General features: G+C 39.3%; 1 protein-coding gene across 1 annotated transcript in view; it reads left to right on the forward strand.

Annotated features, from left to right (window-relative positions):
• The first annotated feature begins 1,083 nt into the window (after positions 1-1,083).
• LOC131689555 (heterogeneous nuclear ribonucleoprotein L) overlaps positions 1,084-24,361 on the forward strand; it is an 803,699-nt gene continuing 780,421 nt past the window's right edge. Inside the window, exon 1 of the mRNA XM_058974744.1 lies at positions 1,084-2,331. Within this exon, the coding sequence (XP_058830727.1) occupies positions 2,221-2,331 (111 nt within the window). The 5' untranslated portion in view covers positions 1,084-2,220. The remainder of the gene's footprint in view (positions 2,332-24,361) is intronic.

Here is a 24,361-nt window from a genome sequence, read left to right on the forward strand (position 1 = left end):
AATAGTGTGGCACCCTACCTAATATGGTCAAAATAGGTACTTTATATTAATCAATGGTTTAAATGGATTGCGGTATTGATTAGGTTGTTTTATTGTTATTTTTGTTACTAAATATCACACAGACTTTTTTATCGAATTTCCAAAAAAACTCGATCAATTATTTGAAAGTAGTTTGTTGTTATGGTTGAGGAACGTCAAATGTGGGATGCATGGTTGCTACTTATACTGTTGTAAACAATTACAGATAAGTTTCTGTACGATAAAGCCACCATTTTCGACCGTGTAACCAGTGTAACCGTGTTATATTTGTAATTTCATTAGTGTTAACAAGAACCTGGTAGTGAAAACTTTTTTTCAGGTCTGTAACTATGGGTTCATCCGTAATGTCTTTACCTCCTTAAGCATACGTTCCCCGAGAAATGATTAAAATGATTATCGTAAATTTTACGATTTCCAAAACGGCTGGTTCCCTATAAATAAATAATATTTATTACATATTATGTACTTGTCAGACGATTGCTACGCAAACGACCGCAAATTTGTGTCAACTAGAAGAACTCGTTTTACCTTAATTTTTTTTTTCATTGTGTATTGTGAATCGACACAACGAGACAGCGAGTTTCTTCCGTCTTCCCACAGGTGGAGTTCGTGTTAGGAAATTCTGACATCTGTTCATTGAAGTTTATTTTTGACGTTAGTACATTTCCTCTCTGTTTATATCCTATAATCAACGGCTGTCTTTTATCGATCGTCCAAAGCGTTTATGCAATACGCACACATACCTGTCCGTCTGTCAGCTTGTTGCTAGTTGGTTCTCTTTCATTCTCCGGCGTCTCTCCCAAGTTGCTACACTTGCGCAAAACGCACCTCTAGTGTCCCGGCATGGTGCACCTGAGTCTGAACGGAATGGAAATAACTGGTTGAACCTGCGCGCAAGCGAGACAACCCTATCGTTGCGAGCTGTCATTTTTTAGACGCCGTGAGAGTTTTCGTAGTTTTCTCTTTGGAGTTTGACGATACCGAAAATCGTCGCCGCGATTGGTGACTCGTGAGCGAGGCTGATTTGGTATCGCACTCTACTTTCAGTTTCACCTAGGCCGTGGTCGGATAGTCGGTAGTCAAAGTCAGTCAGTATCCGATTCTCCGGAGACCGAGTCAGAAGTAGAAATTTCTAAGGTGCTTACTCTAGTTTCCTCGATCGGGGTCGTTCTAGTAAAGAGAGTGCTATTACTGCCTGTGTGTACTACACCCGTTGTATTTAGTAGTTGGGAAAATTTGTCGCCAAAATCGCAGTCTTTTTCGCTATCGAAACATAAGGAAGAAAAAATCGCATTTACCGACGTCTTTTTAGTCTGCGCCTACTTGTTTGTCACTGCAGACATTCGATGATCTGCAGCACGTCGCTCCCGTGAAAGATCAACTCTTCCGGTTCCGGTGCGTTTAGTTCTGAATTAATCAGCGTTGGCATAAGTGTTTCTACGGATTTCAGCGTTCCAGGACAGGCTATAGTGGACGGTTTATCCCCTCGTACTCTTGTGTATTTCGATTCGTGGAGAGTGTGCCCGTAGCTGTCATAGCAACGCTTTCCGCGCTCCACCATTTCCGTGGCGTTGACTCTCCGGCCAGACGAGTGTGTGTTGAGAAGAAAATAAAAAAAATAGAATAATCTGCCAGCCACGACTGTTGTCAAGTGTGTGCGTGAAACACGGACGGACGGTACACGGCAAAGCAAAAAGAGCAAAACCTTCATGTTTTATATTTTTTCTTTCTGCTCGTTCGGTTTGCAATCTCCGTCGCTCGAATACGAGTAGAAAATCGTAATCGAGGAAAAATCAGTGCGACGGTAAGAAAAATACAAACTTAATATAAAAGCAAATAAAAATATATACAAGGGCTAAGTAGCGAGTAAAAGAAGAAAGTCGCGTGAGAGAAGTGGTGTCCCATCAAGCTGTAGCGAAAAAATAAGTGAAAACACAAGTTGCAAGTGAAGAAGTAGTGCATAGAAAAGCTGCTAAAAGTGATACGCCTAGCAGCGAAGCAAAAGGAAAAGGGTTTTTTCAAGTTTCGCATTAGAGGAGCAGCAGTCGCTAATTTATTTTTTTGTCGGCATTGTGAGTGCGTGATTCCGCGAGTGCTTATCAGTAATAGTTCCGCGAGTTCTGTCGGTAGGCCGCTAGTGAAAAATTTCCCTTGCCAATCGTAACTAAACAAAGCAAATCAATGATCATGGCGTTCAATGGAAACGGTGCCGGCGGTGGCCAGGACGGGCCGCACAACAAACGCCTCTGCACCGGTCAGGAAATGATCGAGACGGTTCCGCTGAATAGTCGGGTAAGTGCAAGTGCGGGTTCCAAAGGGGTTGTGACACTCCAGTTGATGGGGTATCTTCAAAATTCCTGGAGCATTCTTGTATGAGTTGTGCTTTTTGTCCTACAACCTTACGATACTATCAGTAGCAGTGGGTGGAAAAACATGGAAACGCATTAAACAAAAGAAGATGGTGGAATCTGGGGAGAATATCGAAGTATCGAATCTTCTAGCCTTGGGGGAGGCAGAAGGGCAGGATTCTACGAGTTCTTGCCTTGGAGTGGGGGAGGAATGATACATTCATTGAGAAAATACTATTCTCTTCCACTGGACTGGAGGCAGCGCTTTTTTATCAATACTGCACGCACCAAGCACAATAATTATTGTTTATTGCGGTGTCGTTTGACTAGAACGGAGTAAAGAGCATGGGGAGAGAAAAATAGTTGTAGGTACGATTTTCTTTTCCGTCTCGCTATTGCATTTTCACTTTTCGGTGGTGTTCGTGAGAGCTTTTAGTGTGGAAAACGACAGGACGAAAAAGCGCTGGGAGGTTTTCCAGCGTTGCCAAGATTACTGAACGACAGGAGACGACCGATAGTGGGTGGTTGTAATGTGGATGAAATTGCATCACGTTTTTGTTTTTACTAGTGTAGAATAGAAAAAAGATGTCTTGGCCATTTTGGAAAACACACATTGGTGTGTACCAAGCTTTTTTGGTATTAATTTGAAGTAAGTAATGAGTTGACTGGAAACTGCTTCGTTTACGTGCACATTTGAGATTTTGTCTGCCTCAGGTTTTACCATCTTTTTGAACCATGGGCTGTAGCAGTCGAACCAAGTAGAATTCGAGTAAATCCTTTCTTGGGTATATTTCTCTTATCTTAGAGATCCGAAATATGCAAAAATAAAAATCCTATTTTTTTTTTAATTTTGCACCCTCAGGCTCCCTTAACCCTTTGCGACGCAGTGGGAAGTATACGTCCCACGTACTTCTCGTACTAGTTTTTATTGGATTTCTAGTTAGCGTTGACATCTAAATTCGAATTCTTGCTTCTAATCAACTCTTAGGGATGTAAGGAGTACAACTAGCACAAAGAATTATGTGAATTTGTTAATTACTTATTAGTTATAAAAAAATAAAATGTTGTTTGCAAGTATGCAGAGTTTTTCGTAGGGCAGTTTTTTCGAAAAAAAAAAACATCAAAATATGCAAAAATGGAGTTTATTATTATGTTGGTCTAAAGAAGATTCTGAGAGACAGGGATAACTTCTCAACTAGCATGCATATAGATTATGTGGTTTTTGAGGCCGCTGATTACGATTCTGATAACAGAATTTGAAAATTCAAAATGGCAGTTACACAATGGCAACAATTTTTTACGAAATTGGCAAATTTTTAACAGTCAGTATAAAACTGAATTTATGGGAGTTTTTGGGACACACAGTCGCCTTACTGGATCCGCCATTTAGAATTTTATATTTTCAATGTCAGAATCAGCATCAGCGACCCCAAAAACCCCCCTGTAAGACGTTTTAGGCCAATATAAAAAAAATGAAATTTAGCCAAGCACGGTCGCCATATTGAATCCGCCATTTTGAATTTTACATTTTCGACGTCAGAATCATAATCAGCGACCTCGAAAACCTATAGAATGCTAAAAATAACAGTATTAACAATGAACAAAAGCGTCGCAAGGTTTAAACCATTCGTTGCTCGCATGCCAAACGAGGAACATCTTGACTATAACGTCCGGACGGTACAATAAGCGGTAAGTGCTATGGATTTTCTGCAGTGATGTCATTACTAGCACACAATTAAGGGATTGCAGCACCGTAGAGCACGAAAAATAGGAATATTTCAAGAATTTTGCGCAACAATGGGTGGTGAATCGAGATCTTGTAAAATGGGATTAGTTGTGAAGCACAAAAATATTTTTTTTTCGGGTTATTTTGACACACGATGGCGGTTGTGCTGCATGTTCCCGTAGACACGTTTTTTTTTGAAAGGATCCGGAAATCTATATCTGACACTTTTTCACCAGGAGCTTAAGGTTCAAGTTACCTTTTTTGAGCATGTGTTAGTTTTGAACGCTGGGTAGTATAGGTAGAAAAAATTGTGTTCAGCTTTGCCACCGGATTATCCATTTAAACCTTTTCAAAACTCTAAAAGAAGAATATCAGCCGATTTATTAGATCACAACGATTCAAATCATACAAAATAGCTGCTGGAAAAACTATCGGTTTCGCTAAATGGTGCTTTTGAAATAGTGGCTTTTGACAAAGTACAGGCATTCCCTGTACTTTGTCAAAATCTGCTTGTAGAATTTTCTGACGCATGGTCTGTTCAGTAGGTTCTGCTTCATCGTGCTGTTCGGTTGCTTAGAGGCACGGAATGAACGATACTACGGTTGGCATGGTATTTTTTTTCGGTGGTGGCATCCCTATCCGAGAGTCCTTGCTTTCTCTTGATCGAAATCAGCTGCTTTCAGTTTAGCTGCCATGCCATTTGTTAAAACCTCCCAGGCCACTTACCTAATCAAATGAATAACGATGCTCGAGGATTTAATAGTTTTCTCTAATTTACTGTTCCTTTCTACGACTGGTACCAACTGTGCAATATGTATAGCATGATAAAACAACGAACGAATACAAAAACATGCAAACGCTCGGGTCCTTCGCGATAGTAAAAATCTGGTCTCAAAAGCGATCATTCACATTTATACCTGCTCCCACGATCTCGCAATCAGAACGTCCCGATAACTAATTGAATGTGTTAGAATTTATAAACGCGGTCTCAAGCATTCAAATATGCACGTTCTCGCGCGATCATGAATCGCATTGGTCCGGGAGCTTCCACTTTGAATAAGAAACTTATATACACTAGATAACATGTCTTAAGGAAAGTGGTAACGTAGTGGTACGAAAAATTCAAAAATTGAGCTAAAATGAAACTTCTGTAGCTACCTTGTAAAATTTCAAAATGATTGGTCCAGTAGATTTTGAGTTATGACGTGCACAGCAAAACAATTTTTCGACGAGGTGCTTCCGGAGATTCACTGTCACTCGTTCAATTTTCAGTATTTTGCAATTGTTGTAGCATTAAAGTATGTAAATTGATAAAAAAAACTGTCATTCTCTGTATCGCCACCATAAATTTTTAGAAAAAAATTCTTTTTTACTGAGTTAACTTAGCCACCCCTAAGGGGGCGCCTGGTGTGAAGTGCTCAAACTGAAAGTAATTTTGTTTTACGATTATGAAGGCAAGGCAGCAATGGATCTTTTGTGTAATGTTAAGATCTATTTATGCATTCATCGTGTACGAAAAAAATATTTTCAGTCACGCAGAGCCACATATGGGGTGATGAGCCCATTTGCGCCATGTTTCTATTATCACCCTACCCCATTTGAATCCGTTGGTTAGAGCAGTGTCTGCCATCTTTGTTCAACGCATTGAGTCAAATGATAGCACAACAATAGGGGCACTCGATTCGAGTTTTCGTTGCGCTCAAACACGAGAATTTCACTGTTTCAGTGCATTTCTGTTATTGTATTGGTTCTTAACAACGAAGCAAAGCTGTTGACGTCAATTTTTACGTATTTCATTGATTGTAGGGCGAGAAATTAACGAATTAGTGAGGCACCTTGCTTAGTATGGTGAAAATAGGCACTTCACCCTATATGCGTTCTAAGAGTAGACGTACAGCCAGTTCCACGTCGAGGAGCGCCGCGGCGAACACGAACACGAATTCTTGATAAAATTGTCTGACACAGGAAATTCGAGAAGTTTTGTAAAGCTTGGACTTGTAGTTACTCGATAAACCAAATAAAAATATAGAAAAAGCTTGAGTTTTTGGGTCAAATTCGCTTCAAAATAATAGGGAGAAACGAATATATTCAGTTTTCTGTGGTTAATCAACATATTGTGTACTCTCATAAAAAAGAAAGTCAATTCGTTGATTAGTTTTTGAGTCATCGTGTTCGCCAATTTGAAAAACGCGGTTTCGAGAAAAATGCTATTAAAGGGTGTCCCACATCAAATTGCATCACGAAAAAAACGCTGTGGAAAATGACCTATTTGGCATTTTCTCCTAAAAATTTGTGTAGAAGTAGTTTAGAGTGCATTGTTTATATTTTATATTTTTATCGCTGTCAGTTTTTCAAAAATTGTTGCCAATAGATTGAAATCTGTGTTATAGTAAATACGCGCGAGGAATGCATGGCTGTTTAAAACAAGAGAAGTCCAGAGTGGCCACCGAGATCGCGAGAGACTATTCTAGAGGTTCAATACTAACGATTAAGCGGATAAAAAAGAAGTCGATTTTTTACACACTACACCAGACGCTCCCCTTGAGGCGCCATAGTTGGGGCTCCAACAAAGCCCACTCGAATATGCAAAAGGCTGATTGGCTATATAAATGTGTTCTAACGCGCGAAGTAATAACCTCGCAAGCATACGCGACATAAAACACTAACACGGTAACATAGAAACATTTGTGCTCCTTACGATAATACCAACCGCTCGAATCTACGCCCGCGATACCGCATACATAAAACATTCCGATGAACAAGTCAATAATTTGGCGCTCACGAATTTATAAACGCAGCCTCAAATGCAATGATACCAACGCTCGTTCTCACAAGATCATGAATCGGTTACGTCCGGAAGCCGTTGCCCTTGGTCCTAGCAGTCTAGGTGCATACCTTAAGTTGCAATTTCCTCAAAAATAAAAATATATGTTGCTCAACGATGGACAACAAGCTTCAGGGCGACATTGCCGGAAACTTTGGTGATACTATCTCTTCTAGCATCTGAACCGTACTTGCAAAATTAAGCATCGGACTCGCGGTCCGAGGAACATTCGCATACGACATACAAAAGCTCACGTGATCGAACACGTTAACATACAAACGCTCGAATCATCTACTGACATCTACGACGACAGCGATCTCTCAAACATGCGTCTGCACGGTGATTAAGTGAATGTTTTAGCACTAATTAATTTAAAAACGCAGTCACAAGCCCGAACATACAAACGCTCATTTCCACGCGATCATGAAGTTTCCGCGCCCCCAAATCTGAACCGTACACTCAATATCACAACCAGAATCACGGCCTGCTGCAATTGGCCTGTAGCAGTGTTTTAGTGGGTGACAGTGGTTTCCGTCCCGTCTGCAATTGTAATGAGATGTTTTTTAATCTAGTTTTATTTACGCGACTTTAAAAAAATTGTTTTCATTCGTTACGCAGTTGTAGTGCGAGATTCGGACAGGAAGCCCTTTCGTGAATCTATCTCTACAGTTCCGGTTGGATCATCCTCAAATAAAACAAGTATTTCTTTTCATGTGATTCTCTCATTTATCAACTAATGATTTGATCCACCGGAGAGGCATTTGGTAACACATGGCTTACATGTATCTTTTTCCGCGCACACTTGTATTATCCCTTGCTCCTCTTTGCGCATCATTAAATGCTGCAGTCGGTTGTGCTCACCAATCATGTATGAAATTGATAGCTACTGTGTCGGTGTTCGTTCTTTTGTAGATAAAAAAATATCAGCTAACTAATAGAATACGTGACTAGTGCAGCAAACTAAATCTAGGGATATATTATGAATAGCGACAACCAATCAGAGCGTTGGTTCGCAAAAGTTTAATAAAATTAAGGATTTTTATGAACGTGTCCACTGAAAAACAGACAGAGAAAGAATGACCGGAAGCGATGAGAATAGAAAAACGGTGAAAATTCACCTTTTTATTGGAAACACTGAGAAAAGATATGTCCTCAAGCAGGAATCGAACCTGCGATATCCCAGTCTCCAGTTGGGTGCTTTAACCACTCCGTCATCGAGGAACTGTGATGATGCCATCACATATTCCCAGCAGTATTGTGATCACCGCCACAGCCTCCAATACCTCCTAATTGACCCACCGACCCCCAATGTCTCCTATAAGCAGATCGTCACCTCTCCCTCTCATCGATCGGGCCAAATCTCTCTCTCGTTATCTATTTTTAAGTCCAGTGGACTGCGCTCATGGCTTGAGATATTTATTATCACTGTTTGCCCCCTTAGCTAACTCAGTTGCCGCCAGACTTTGGCAGTGGGTAGAGCTATGGAGAGGCATGTTGATGTCGCGCTCAAAACCTATCGGCAGATGCTAACTACGGATCCAGCAGTTAATGGAATTTATATATTCCTTGTATTCCGTTCATAAAAATCCTCGAAAAAGGAAAAAAAGACACGTCAAAACAAGGAAAATATTTATTAAATTAAATTTTCCGCTACAGATACTACTACAATTTTGATGCAATATATGTGGAGTTACATTCAACAATTAGTGCAAAAAAGAGTGATATTGACGTTCAACTTATGATCGATTTCCAGCCAAACGCAAAGACTATCTTTTGCTTCAAATCTCTGAATACATTTGTTCACTTTAAGTTATTCGATATGATGTCCCGAACAGAAACGAACTAAATAAAATAACGTGAACCATTGTCACGAATATGACATACCGAGATAATTGGGATAACCACCAAATGTTTGATAAATAATGGAACGTATTTTGGATCGTAAACTGGGTTCACGGAACCTAGAATTTGTTTTATTATTTATTAATTTATCACCGACGGTTTTCGATGTAATTTTCATAATTATTCTTTGTTGCAAGATGGATACCATAATTAAGCTAATTTCAAACTGGCAACACTTTATAGCACAAACACTTGCTCTCTGCCATTCTGAAATCTCTGCGAAGCTTCCCAACGCGAAGCTTCAAATCGCGACCATCTATTATGTAAATATCACTTCAAGCAGGACGCGAAAAGGGTACTCCAGAAGTAGGTATGATGTACATCAAACGTTCCAGTTTTCTTTTTACCCCGTTCACTACTCGACATCACCCTTTCGGTAGATGTAGGTTATGGGAAAGGTGTGTGCGGACATCAAACCGTTAGCAACAAACACCCCCACACAGCCATATCATCCGCGCGAAACAGAAGCAACTACGATTATTGCAGGTCTCGAATGACACAAACGACAGACAGCAGGAACACTTGTGATTCTGTTGACAGATCTAACGATGTGGTGACGGTGGCGGGCGTCAGCAGCGGCGGCTATCATAATGGCGAATGTTGTCGATTCGGTTCGCTGCATTGTCTTATCCCGGACCGAGAGTCCGGGCCGTGCCGACTGACGGATGGATTGAAGGATTACGGCTGTTGACAGAAGGGTTGGTTTGGGTTTCTGTCTGTGTAAACTGCACCTTGTGAGCCGGTGGACATTTTCGCCAACATCGCTTTTTGATGCAGTGTGCATACAGGGATCGATTAGCAACACAAGGGTGTTTTGTTTTGACTCTCCGGAAAGCGTTTATCTCGAGGGTGTCTCGAGAGCTTTCGAGGAAGAGTTGGATGAGATAGAGCGACAGGAATAACGTCAGTTTATTTAGGCGTATACTGTGTGCACATTATTCCTCGTTTGATCTTGAATAAACATGTGTGTATTGAAAATCGACTGATCTGTCTGTTTTGTATATACAAGGGTGTCTGACTTGATACTATCAATCCACTCTAATCGTTCGTAAAAACAATATAATAATAAAGCGATGGAGGTGGTTTGAGAAAAAGTGAAATATGAGGGAGATGGAGTAATCTGAAACGTGTTTACCGAGTAGTAATATACAAATGAATATTTCGTTACGCGTTTACCACGAGCAAAGATAAAGGAAATTGTGTCAATTAGATTAATAGGGGTAAATCGTTGGCATTTTATGTGACATAATGTTTGGATAACACGCTTAAAAAATAAAATAATTAATATTGAACGATGCGATACGTCAAATGAAGCCTCTTAATTTACTCCTTTCTATTCGAATCATTTCGTTGCATAGAAATAGTATGTGTTGCTCAACCTCATCAGTTCAAATAATTGGATAACTCTGACGAAAAAAAATGTTGTGTAATAGTTCTAAGTACGCAACAAAAAAGCTTGCGTTCCCAAAAAGTAACCTCCAATGCTGATGGTTATACTTCCGTCATTTCCTGTTAAGGACAATCGATAATGTTGGTAATCCGATTTCCTAAATCAAGTCAATGCTCTTCCCCATCGTCAAGTCATGGCTTTTTTTCTACCCCCAACTAGATTCACTGAGCTGTGCCGCCTGTGACTCTTTCGCTATTGAAGTTTGTATGTATCTATGTATGTATTGTCAGCGGGAAAGTAACAAAAGTGAATGGCGATCTCTTCCTCGTGTATGGTCGATTATCCTTGCGTTTGCTTTCCCCTTCTCATCGTTAGCGTCGTTCGATGGGCAGTAACCAAAGACCAGCAAACGGTAAACATTTGGGCGATGAAGCTCCTGGAAGAAACGCGCACAAAAATCAATAAACATACACACACTTTGCGGTCTTCTTCGATGGTTTTACTTTTGGTTTCGGCTTCCATAAGTTCGTCGGTTGTTTTTTTATCACCATCGGTAGTAGATTTGGTTAAGCATATGTAAACATGGTAACTTGTATTTTTCTACGGCAGCTAAAAGACTGTTTACTTTCTTTTTTACTCAGTGGGGAAAATCAGCCTGCCACTAATAGTATCTAATGAAGGTGAAGGTGATACCTAGCAGGACGAATTGAAACCGGTTTTTCTAGTCAGTTTTGGCCTGCGACTTTCCGTGCAAAAACGTCAATGCCATGTTAGATTCGAGCACAACTAGTTTCATTTCGAAGGGAATTAAAAAAATGTGTTTATGAGCTTTTTGTTCGCCAGATTTGATTCGAGCTATTATTTTTTTTTCAAATATATCTTAAGAGGACTGAATACAAATTTTTTCTCATAAATGTAACCCGTACATCAGGTGAAACAGTTCGAAACGGGCGCATACTATACGTTCTATGGGATGTCATCTTAACTTTTTGAATTTCAACGCCTCGTTTTGCTTCTTTTTACCACAAGGGGTTTAAAAATGACATTTTTGAATTTTTACTGGTATGTAGACGCATGGTGATTAGAGCAAAATAATATCTGAATCGAGCAGTTTTATCTAATTTTTATGTTGTTTTTGATTTCCCTCATCGTTAAAAAAAGATCTGCCCAATAATGAAATTTCACTGAAAAGAAAGGTTTGATAACATTTCACTTTTCAAAAATAATCGATAAAGTATCTCAGGAAATTGATCCTCTGGAACTGCTGACTAGGGTTTCCTTCCTGGTTAACTGGATGGTAGCAATCCTATCTGTCTGTTCGATGTGCTTTCGTTAGAATTGGTTTAACGCGTTCTAGCTTGCTTGATACGCTAACCGAAGTCCCTCAAGGAAGTCATCTAGGACCGTTGAATTTCATTTTATTAATAAACTACATCTGCACGTATAAAATCTGGAAAACTATTCATCGCCGATCTCACATCTGTTTGAGTTTAATGTCACCTAATCTATTCATAAGTTAGCTATCAGGATTTTTTAATAATTTAAAATTTAGACGGTAAGTTCTATTTTTATGTAGTCTGTGCGCTATACACCAAAGATCAGTATAAATAAATAAACGAACAAAAAATTGTCTAAAAAAACTCATTTATGATATTTTTCGACACAAAAAATGAACTCAGCACCCCAAAATTAGCAAAAATATGTTTTGGATGGATTAAGTAACATTTTTGGTTTTGACGGACTTGTTCGAAGACCCGTCACTGTGCGTCGCTACTGCCGATTTCGTCTTTTCGTTTACTTGACGCGGTTGGATGCGTGAGCTAAACGGAGCCATGCGTGTTATTAACCCATTATATCCTAGCGTATGAAATTTCATATGCAGAATTATCCATCGTTTAACGCGTATTTACTGCAGAATTTTGGCATCTAACTGCTTTATTATTGCACTAATGGGATCATTACACCTCATATTTCATTGTGAAACAAGACAACTGACATTTTTCATAATTTTGTTTACATTTTTGAACCGTGTATAGTTGGGGCAAATGGCGGCTGAAAAGTAAGCAGTACATTTAATTGAATTTTATTGTTGGAATTCGTGCTAATAATCCCATTATGTGACAAAACGTTCCTACAGGTGTAAAAGAAGTGTTGTCTATCAGAAAATCCGGAAATATGTCAAACAACTTAAAATTTGTTGTTTTTATTTAAGCGTACGAAATTTTTGGCACAAGATATTTTAATTCTCAAAACCATTTCAAGCGGTGATTTTGTTTTTTCCATAATCTGATACATTTTTGGGTAGAATTGAAGATATCGCTGCATTTGGCACACTTTTTAAAACCCTGGGTTATAATGGGTTAATTTACAATAAATAAATATAGCAGTCTACCTTCTCATCACTCACTCGCTTGTTATTCATTCTATTGAGCCCGGCTGCACGAATAGTATAGTATCATTGCCTTCAGCAGCGAAGTGAAATGAGCCGCCCACAGGAAAAAGTGTCCTTTTTATGGGATTATACAAATTCGTTTGATTGAGAAAACTTGCGTTAGACCTACACTACCCATGATCAAATATTTGTCCCATTTTCTATGGGATTTCCTATCTTTACGGGACTAACTTGCGATCATAGACAGTACAATGCAGGAGGTGACAATACCTACATACTGCTACATCACGTAAAAAAATGTGTTCTGATAATGGTTAGAACTTCAGCCCAGGCAGCAAACTTTTTTGCGATGAACATCGTGCAACACGACTTCGAATACAATAGCATCATTATGTGGACGATGATAGGGGTGATGTTCGTACACGCGACCTAGCATCGCGCACTAAACCAGATTTAATGAAACGACTTATGTCGAAATACGGAGAAGTGAATTCTGGGTCGGGATGATTCACCCATAACTAGGCCTACGATCCCGCAGTCATAAAAGAGGTCCCGGCGATTAAGGGGTTATATATGTTGAGGTCGGCCAAAAAATGGAATTTTTTTTATTCTTCCATCGTAAAGCTCAGGATGTTAAGAATGTTACCTCAAATTTTTATAGAGATCGGAGCAGTGGACCCAAAGTTACAGCGTTTTTCATCTTGCTCCCTTATGAAGGTGTTGCTTATACTTGAAGTTTTTAACGTGACAATTATCTTTCTCCGGACAAAACCAGCCTAGAGGCCGCGTGGCATCCGGTGGGTTTGAAGTATGTCAGTTATGGAAATAACAGTCAAATTCATTCGCAAAGGTGGCCGCGTCACTTATGAGGACGCAAAGAGCTTTAGACCGATCAGTCTGACCTCCTTCCTTCTCAAATCAGTGGAACGTTTAATCGACCACTACATTCGGGATGGTAGCTTGGGCGAGCACCCGCTGCATGCAATGCAACATGCATATCAGCGGGGGAAGTCTATTACCACCCTGTTACACAATGTTGTCTACAACGTTGATAAAGCTTTTTCACAAAAGCAATCAAGTTTAGGAGTTTTTCTCGATATTGAAGGTGCTTTTGACAACGTGTCTTTCGAATCCATTTTGGAAACAGCACGAGATCATGGAGTACCTTCATATATCACGAACTGGATACACGCAACGCTTAGCAACCGACATCTGTGCTCATCGTTAAGACAAGTAGAGATGAGGAAACTGAGTGTCTGCGGATGTCCTCAAGGTGGTGTAACTAGCCACACAAGACTGTGGCCCCAAATGGTTACTTGGGATGAATATACACTTGCTCCCAGTGACCTTACACTCACATGTAGTTTTCCTTTTAAAACTTTCAATGTGAGAATTCCTCTTCGTGAGGAATGGCTGTCTGGCTGGATGGAGCGACAACTTGAATAATACGTAGTTTGTTATACGGACGGTTCTTTGTTGGAGAGCCGAGCCGGTGCTGGTGTCTATTGTCATGGGATGAGATTAAACCAATCTCATTCGCTTGGTAGATACTGTACCGTATTCCAAGCAGAAATCTTTGCGATTCTGTGTGGCGTACAATCCGCACTTCAACAGGGAATTTGCGGTAAAAGAATCTATTTTTTGCTCTGACAGTCAGGCTGCCCTGAAAGCACTTAGTTCGGCAGATTCGAGATCGAAATTAGTAATCGCATGTCGAACTCAAATCGAAGAACTTAGCCTTTCAAATGCTATCTACCTTCTATGGGTACCCGGTCATTCCGGTATTACTGGAAATGAATGGGCGGACGAATTGGCTAGAGCTGGCGCTGCGACTGATTTCGTTGGTCCAGAACCAGTTCTACCACCGTCAATAAGTTGGATAAAGCACAAGATTCGCTCTTGGGCTGCATTCGAACATGCCAACCATTGGCGTAGCTTGCAAACTTGCGTTCAAACAAAGGCTTTTCTGCCGGATGTGAATCCGAAAATGTCAAGAAATTTGTTGCATTTTTCCAAGCACAACTGCAGTATTCTGGTCAGGGCACTGACTGGACATTGCAAACTCAATTATCACATGGCTACTATTCAGCGCGCTGAGTATTATTCATGTGATTTTTGTGAATCCGATTACGGAACATCATATCATTTGATATGCTATTGCCCTGTATTAATGCAATTGCGCATCCGGTTTTTTGGTTCTCCATACATAGATGAACCTATGTACAGAGAGCTGAAATTTAAGGATATGCTTTTGTTCCTAACCCAGTGTGGTAAAGAGCTATAGTTTTTTTTAGCCGTATTTGAATGACAATATCTCTTCGGGGGTGTTGTTCTGTTATCTCAATATCCCCTAGGGGGTGTTGATATATCCGCTCACTGTTTGGGTAGAGGTTCTAAATCCCTCCGGGGGTTGGAAGTTTTATTCCTGCTGTTGTAACACCTGCAGATCGTTCAGCATCACTCCGGGGGTGCAGAATGCTCTGTTTTAATTGTTCTGTGTCGTTGTTTTCCTTACCCCTAACCTTACCACTTCCCCAATCCTTCCCATCAGGAAAATGATGAAAAGACGATTCTTGGCAAGGCACAAATCTCCGATCAATATGGGGAACGTGCCATTTGAGCCAGACGCTACTGATTGCTGATTCCTGAACTTGCGATCATAGACAGTACAATGCAGGAGGTGACAATACCTACTAGAGTGGGACATGGTTATATGAAAAAAATAAAATTTGGCTCCGAGTAACATTTTGGGTTCCATTTAGCTCCCAGAACAACTCTGCAAATTTTTATGATGATGATGATGATGGTCCCACCTCATACCCCCACAAAGGTGTGAGCTGAACGAGTTATCTAGAAGATAATTAATATTTTAAATCATGACAAGACCAGTTAACAAAAAAACGGACTGGTTCAATTTACAGACATAGCCTTTCCTTCAAAAGAACGTAACCAGATATATTTCGAATATTCCATCAACAACAGTTCGATCGCTGAAACTATATTTTTGCGCCCACGGTTAAAGTTTACATGGGATTTCATATGGGAAAATCGTCTTTTGCAAATTAATTCTTCCAAGAGTCGAACGTTACCTCCCAAAAATAAATAAATGTCTGACTTTTATAGGAAATTTGTCAAGGAAATAAAGTCTAGAAGACTGCGAAACGATCTGATGCTTGTGGAAAAAGTTATTAGGCAAAAACCGATTGATACCCTGAAGATTAATGAAAATTTCACTTTTCATAGCATCACTGCTTTTGACGATCGAATTATATGCAAAGTTTTTAATTTTCTCTTATTATGTACAAAAGAATTTATCCCTCAGAACTCTTGTGAAGTGACCAGACATTATAGATAAATGATTTAGACACATTAAGAGAAGATTAAAACAGAATTGCGTATAATTGGACAACCAAAAGCAGTGGTGCTAGAAAAAATGAATATTTTATCAATCGTCAGAGCATCATTCGGTTTCTGCTTAATAACTTTTGTCTCAAGCGTCAGATCGTTTCGTGGTTTTCGAGACATTGTTTCTTTGTTAAATTTCCTATGAAAGCCACATAACGATTTATTTTTAGGAAGCAATGGGCGACTCCTGGAGGAATTATTTTGTGAAAGTTAATTTTCCCATACAAAATCCTATGTAAATTTTACACAGTGGGCGCAAAAATATAGTTGCAGGGATCGAGCTAAGAATTTGCACAGTTGTTCTAGGGCCCAAATGGTACTCAAAAAGTTGCTCGGAGCTGGAATCTTATTTTTGCCCCACCCCAATACCTACATACTGCTACATCACGTAAAAAAATGTGTTCTGATAATGGTTAGAACTTCAGCCCAGGCAGCAAACTTTTTTGCGATGAACATCGTGCAACACGACTTCGAATACAATAGCATCATTATGTGGACGATGATAGGGGTGATGTTCGTACACGCGACCTAGCATCGCGCACTAAACCAGATTGATTGAAACGACTTATGTCGAAATACGGAGAAGTGAATTCTGGGTCGGGATGATTCACCCATACCTAGGCCTATGATCCCGCAGTCATAAAAGAGGTCCCGGCGATTAAGGGGTTATATATGTTGAGGTCGGCCAAAAAATCGATTTTTTTAATTCTTCCATCGTAAAGCTCAGGATGTTAAGAATGTTACCTCAAATTTTTATAGAGATCGGAGCAGTGGACCCAAAGTTATAGCGTTTTTCATCTTGCTCCCTTATGAAGGTGTTGCTTATACTTGAAGCTTTAAACGTGATTATCCCGAAATCATGTTTCCCAAAAGCGTCTTTGCGGTGACTACGATATCCGGAAAAGTTTTCAACCGATCTCAAAACTTTTTTTTACTTGTTCGTAATTGCCGTGTCCTTGAACGATTCCATTTTTTCGTCAAAGTTTTCATATTAGGGTGGGTGCTCCTATAGTTGAGGTGTACCTATAGTTGCAGTAGTGGGTTATACGCCTAATTAAGGTACCAACCATCAACAAATATTTTTTTATCGATTCATCGCACTAAAATTATGCGACAATAAAACTGTTATCCTTGAAATTTGCTCAAATAGCTATAGAAAAAATTGATTTTCTATGGATTTTGAGCTCCCTTGCACCTATAGTTGATCTAATGTACCCATAGTTGCAAATCCCATAAGAAATCAATGGGATTTACAGCAATAGGAACCGAAATTAGCGACTGCATCACTATTGGTACATGTGTTCCTATAGTGGTACAAGCGGTTTGGAATGCATAAATTGGTTATTAAACCATCTTTATATTTTTCCTATGAAGTAGGGAAAGCTTTTCCTATGAAGTAGGGAAAGCTTTTGTTTAATGTATCAACATTGCCCATAGGTCTATTCATCGATTTTTTAGCAAAAGTTTTCCTTAAGTATGCGACTATTGGTACATCCACCCTATTGTTATGAATTCTTTAATAACTTTTTCAGGTGAAAATAGCGAGTTTTTTGGAAAAATCGTCCCCGTTTCTAAAAAGAAGAATTTTTAATCGATCGTTCAAGGCCACCACAGGTATATATACTAATGAATTTTTTTTAGTTTGATGGTTTCTTTTAAGTTGTTGGACTGGAATCGTAGTCACGGCAAACCTCTTTGAAAAAACGCGTTTTGCGGAAATTGCTATAGCTTCGACAATTATTTATATTTTTTTATTTTCTGGATTTTGCAAATTGGACATTGTACTACGCTAAACATATAACAAGCATTTCATAAAAATATAGCTACATACCTTTATACAAATTCAAACTTTTACCTTTTTTCCCGCATCTCAACATATGTAACCCCTTAAGTTAGCGTGGTCGCACTTACGAATTTATGAACGCGGTTTCATGTGCCTACAGACAAAGGCCCGCTCTCGCGCGATATTTAATCGTTCTCGTCCGGGAGCTCCCAGTCTAAAATACTATATTATATACACTAGACAACAAGTCTCAGGGCGCCATAGTAGGACACTCCAGTGAGATGGGAGAGTTCGCTTTCTTCCTTAATCGGAACCGTACACTTAAAATAAAACGTCAGAATGACAGCCCGCGTGAACATTAAAAAGTCTAATATGCTAATGGCTACACGGTTACATAAACGAATTGAAACACGCGAAGTTATTGCTGTTATAAGCGACATTAAAACACCACGCGATCAAACACGTAGACATAGAAACGCTCGTGTCCTTCGCGATAATATAGATCTGGCCACGCATGTGAGCTTGCAATCGCAATCATCTGTACATATCTACGTCATGAATCGGTCACGCACGGAAGCCCCTACCTTTGGTCCTAGCAGCCTAGGTCCATGCGTTCAGTCTTAAGAAAATAAATTCATATACATTAGAAATATCAGGGTGCCATGACCGGATATTCTAGCTATATGGGAGAACTAACTCCCCTCTATATCTGAATCTTTCACTCAAAATCGCGATTTGCGCGTACATTCAAAAGTCCACACGAATGTGCAAGTGGTAACGTATGCAGAATGAAATTTGAACAACGCTTCCTGTATTAAAACAAAAATGCAACCCTGCGCTAGGCACCTTACTAAATGTCATACTGTAGGCACACTTATTTTAAGCAATTTTTGGTAATTTCGACCCTAGATACCATGTGAACAAAATGGCAGCGAACGCCCAATCTGTTAACTAGCTATTATTCAAAAAAAAAGTTGGCTCATTGGAGGATTATGGCATACCTTTTGCACAAAAGGCTGATATCCCTCCAAATGTACCACAACTGCATCTAAATGAGGATTTCTGGAATAATTTGAAGCAGAGGGTAAATGCCAATAATTTTCAACCTAAAGCTAAGATATACGATAATCAAAATTAAAAAAGAAATTGAGAATATGACAACATAATTTTTTTCGACTGTCATAAAGCTTCTCGAATGGGCTCAAATTTTTTTCTACATTAAGTTAATAAGCTGACAAATGTTTTCATACAGAGAAAACATTTAATAAAGGAAATTCTGCAAAAAAATTGCCTTTTGTCCAATTTTTATTCTGCATACGTTATCACAGTTAGATAAAAAAAATTATACACGCGAAGCTACATATACGCGACACATACGCCCACGCGATAAAACCATACAAACACTCAAATCCTCCACGATAATACAACATTGGCCACAAACGCGGACATGTAGTCGCGACTATACACGTAAACCTATGCCCGCGATTTCGCGTACATAAAAACGCCCCTCTGGTCGAATGAACGTTTGAACAGCTACGAATTCATAAACGCATTCTCAAATGCGATTACACAAACGTGCGTTTCCACGCAATTATAAATCAGTCACGTTCAGAAGCCCTATCCTCGATGCTAGTAGCCTAGGTCCATATCTTCAATTAGATCATTCTAAAAGAACACCCCTATGAACTAGACAACAAGTTTCAGTGTCACATGCCGGGAACTCTAGTCATATGGGAGAACTCACTATCTTCTCACATCTGAATCTATAAATTAAACATCAGACCCGCGGTCCGCGCGCTCGTTCAAAAACCGACGCGAATATGCAAATGGTTACACGATTATGCGATTGAGTTTATACACGTGAAGTCACATACACGCTAACACACGTGACATTCGAACGCCCATGCGATCAAGCACGTTACCATACAAACGCTCGATTCGTTCGCGACCATCCACCGTGATATCGCAAACATGAAAAAACCCGTTGATTAAGTCACAGTCTTAATTACCAACATATAAACGCTCGTTCCTACGCGATCATGGCGCCTACACTCCCCCACATCTGAACCGTACACTCAATATCACAATCAAAATCATGGCCCGCTACAATTGACCTTAAACAACGTTTTAGTGGGTGACATTTCCCATCTCGTCTGCCATTGTGGTGAATGAGTCTGACAGGGAGCTCCTCCGAGAACCAAGCTCAAAGCTGCAGGTGGACCACTCTTAAAAAGTATGCCATCGACCCAAATTTAACGATTTCGACAGAAAACTACTATACGATGACGGCATCTACTTGCAGAATAAGTTATGTATTGGATTTGCGCATTGCGTTTAAAGTTTTCACGGGAATTAGCACGGGGAAATGTCCTTCATTATATGTCCGCTCATACAGATCGTTATTTCACTCAAATTGAAAATCCAATGTTATATAATGCTTGTCTAGGATGTGGTCTTAGACGAAAACTGTTTGTTATTTGCTAGGATTTTTTATAAGAATGTTTTTAAGATTTTAAAACAAACTGACCAAGGAAAAATACGTTAACCAAAAAACAGAAAATTTACCTTGAACAATTCCTTTGTTCCAAATCTGTTTAGGAATACGTTCGACCTTATTCGATTTTGACAAAATTTGCACACGTCTTCGATATGAAAGATGATGTATTGTTCGCCGGTTTAGACTCTTTACTCACGTTTGAAAAAGGCTTGAAAAATACATCATTATGCTGTACATTTTTCTAAATACCTAAAAAAGGGCAAAACCGTGAAAAACGTGAAAGTAAGGAAATATATAAATACATCATCTTTCCTATCAAACACATGTGCCAGATTTCTTCAAATTCAATAAAAGGCATGCCTCATTTAGGCTATTTCTGCCAGATTTCAATTGTAATTGCTCTTTTACATTTTATGTTCGTCAAGAACGATGCTAAAACTCATTAAATAACGCAAAAAAAACCTGACCTGTTCAAAATTCATCGATTAAAAATCACAATATCCAAACTCCTTAGACACAACAATGCGCATTTTTCTGCAAATTCGATACCCAATTGGCCGGTTCCAGAAACCTCGATCAAGTCAATGCTAGAATATAATATTCGTAGTAAATTAAACATATTTCATTTTATTTTCAGTTTCGACGTGTACGATGCTAAAAATCATTAGGAGGGTCTTCTCATCCATCGATTTTTTAGGTTCAATCGTTAGAATTATTATCAGAGAATATTCTTGCAAAATTTCAGAGTTTAGCTGATTAACATCTCATGTCTGTAAGTTTCCATCAACCCATCAACTTATTTGTTTTTATATTCTACAAAAAACTTAAAGGTCGTGTTTTGCAAAATTCCACATACCAAACTAAAAATTGTGTTTAAAAGGTCTCATTTTATAATTTAACTAACGCATTTATTGCTCAAAAGGCCGAAAAATGAGTACTTTTTTAAAAAATGACTGAAAAATTTCAATTTTCTACCACAATAATAGTCTATCTTGTGCAAAAAAGCTTTCCCAATAACTTCTCACTGTATTTCACCTTGCTACAGGTAAAAATTACGGAATTAATCTTGCACGGAGTTTCAGTTGTCCGATGCGAGCTGCTGTGGAATATTGATGGATTGGTTATAAATTCATCATTTTCATTTATTTTGACATCCAGAAAACTTTTTTGTTATGTTCAAAATACGCAAAAGATCATTTGTTTCTCTTGTTGGTTTAATGTTTAAAATTCAAAAAACACCTTTTTTATGAGTTTCTGATAAGGAGACTCCCTTAAATAACGTAAAAACCTTGACCTATATCAGTAATCAAAGAGCATTACATTAGGGCAAACGGTAATACATAAGGTCTTAAATCCACGGATTAAAAATCACGATATCTAAACTCCTTAGACACAACAATGCGCATTTTTCCGCACATTCGATACTCAATTGATCGGTTCCAGAAACATCGATCAAGCCAATGCGGAAATTTATTATAAATGGTAAATTATACGTTGTATCAGCTAGATTTGTGTTGCTACACATATGGCCCAATGTCATTTTCGTGCATATTAGCCCGGCCTACAGCGAGGCTACTAGAACAAGTCCAAAATAATCTGAAAAGCCTTTGCATTTGCTAAACAAATAAAACTTTAAATACGTCAAATGAAATACAAACAGAGATCCCGCTAGGTCTTCAATGGAATAAAGATAACTCCTTTGTACATGTATGTACTAAAATGTGTTGCCCAATAAAGGATTAAAACAATATTAAATAAGTCAAAGCATCATGGGGCCAGCTAGAAAACATAACAGCAGAATCTCGCCAAACACAAAGCTCTGTTTCATATAGCAAAACACCACACCAAACCGGTGCTACCGCCCCGAAGGCCGGTTCCTCTATTTTCCTCTTTAGCACAGCATTCACCCGTGTACCACCAACCAACAGTGAAAGGGACACTAGCCAAACTTGTTTTTTTTTATTCGTGAAATTTTCATCAAAACATCAATAACAAGGCGCAACAGAAAGAAAGACCAACCATCCACGAAGCGAGCGATCCTTTCTCGTCTTTTGTAATCAAATCGACCCATATTTGTTCGCAGTCGACTGGTGTGGTGGTTGGCCCCTGTGAAGAATGAAAAGCAAAAGTACACATAATAAAAAGAAGCTACACACTGAACCGTTGTTGTTGCGTTGCTGCGCTCGAAATCTGAATCTGAACCCAGGTCCAGAACAGCAATGACCCGGCCAAAGTTTTGTGTGCATGCGGGACGGATCAGATGTTTTAATGATGCTTTCCAAATTTTGACATATTTGCTCCACATTCGCGTGCATGTGTGTTTGCCTTACGTACGCCACGAACGGAACAGTTTTTGTTTCCATGTGGTTTCGTGCTCATTTGTTGGTTTAAACATATCATTTTTTGCAGTCTTTCTACTGTTGCTCTTGCCATTTTTTTTACTGATTTATTTGCTCCCGTATCTTTTCTGGTTGGCGGCCGGTTTCTGTCGTTGCGTCGCGTCGATTGACTGTCGTTTTTTTGCTGCCAGCGATGGAGGTGCATACAGCATAGGGACAGGAGATAGGACGTCCTTCGGTTGTGCGGTGAAGCCGTTGTTATCATCTGATGATGGTGGTTGGCTCCACTTTCGCCGGGAGCGCTCTACTTTATCAGATTTTTCGATGCTGGAATTGTATGTCTATATGGGTGACCTGACCATGGGTGGATGTGTGTTCGCAAGTGTTTCTGTCGACGTGTGCTCTTCTTGGCTTGGAGAGCGGTGTTCGATGAGTGATTTTCAGCGAATGCAAGCAAAATCACCCGGTTGGAAGAACCCCTCCGGACCAGTTAGTGCGAGAGGGAAGAGAAGCTTTTTGTTATTAATTTATGCAAGTAGCTACGGAGATAACACGCACGGCTTGCCGAACGGAGGAGAATTATGGGATCAGGGAGCAGGCGCTGCCGCTTTTGCTTTTTTATGCCACATCTTGTAGAAAGGATCGAGGTCGCGTGACGAAAGGGGAAAATGAAATGCTGTTGCCGGTGTGGTTAAGCTGGAGGGGGACGGTGGACGGTGTCATTGATCCGGTTCATGGTTGTTCTTCGGTGCGTGGCATTTAAAAATGGCCGGTCTGCCGGGTTTCTTTGTTTGTTTGTTTTGTTTGCTGTCTCTGGTTTGTTTGTGTGTCATTCTCGACTAAGGTTGAATCGTTTCGTATTAGCGCTTGGTGCGAGTAGCTGTTGAGCTTGTTTACCATCTCTTGGTAGTGGTTTTATTGGCACACATTTCATGTTGATATTATTTTTCAGATTGATGAAGTATTTTGGTAATTTATTCTGACTTGTTGATTTCACGCTGCTATTTGTCATACTTTGTGTATACTGTAGGGGACGTCCCGTTGTTCGCTCTATGATAGCGCAACCTATGTGGAAAAGTTTAGGCTTGAAAAACTCGAAAACTAATAATACTTAATAACGTCACAATTTTGTTATCGAATGCTTATTGATGGCCATAGAAGAATTCTAACATTGATATTTGCTATAATTTTCTGTTATTTTATCTACTAACGAGACCAGATTTATAACACAACTTACTACGAAATATGCTATCTATTATAATTCTGTTATTACATTCTGATCGAAGTGATCAAATTTTAGTGGAGGCGAGTCAAACCTTACACATCATGGAATGAAGCAGGTCGAAATGAATTTAATTTTTACTGGGTTATTTTGACTACTGAAAAAGTATTATCCATAACCCTGAAACAAATAATTATACATTCTTCTTATGAGTGGTATATGGTTTTTATAAAGAAAATATAAATATCCATTTCCAGTTCAGTGGAATTTGAAGAAATTTGAAGTGTTTTGTTGTTTTTATTCGGAAAACACTTATCCGCGACAGCGCAGCAGTAACTTAAGAGATAACTGAAGTAGTTATGGCAGGTTCGCTAATCTTACGAGTGTTTTTCTCGGGAGTTATTTGGTTGAAAGCGCAACCATTGTGGCACTGCAAAAAAACTTTTTTTTTAAAATTCTCAAAGGCTGAGAAGGGGGGTCATATTGTGCTAAAT

The sequence above is a fragment of the Topomyia yanbarensis genome, chromosome 3 (genome assembly GCF_030247195.1).
Source record: "Topomyia yanbarensis strain Yona2022 chromosome 3, ASM3024719v1, whole genome shotgun sequence".
Lineage (NCBI taxonomy): Eukaryota > Metazoa > Arthropoda > Insecta > Diptera > Culicidae > Topomyia > Topomyia yanbarensis.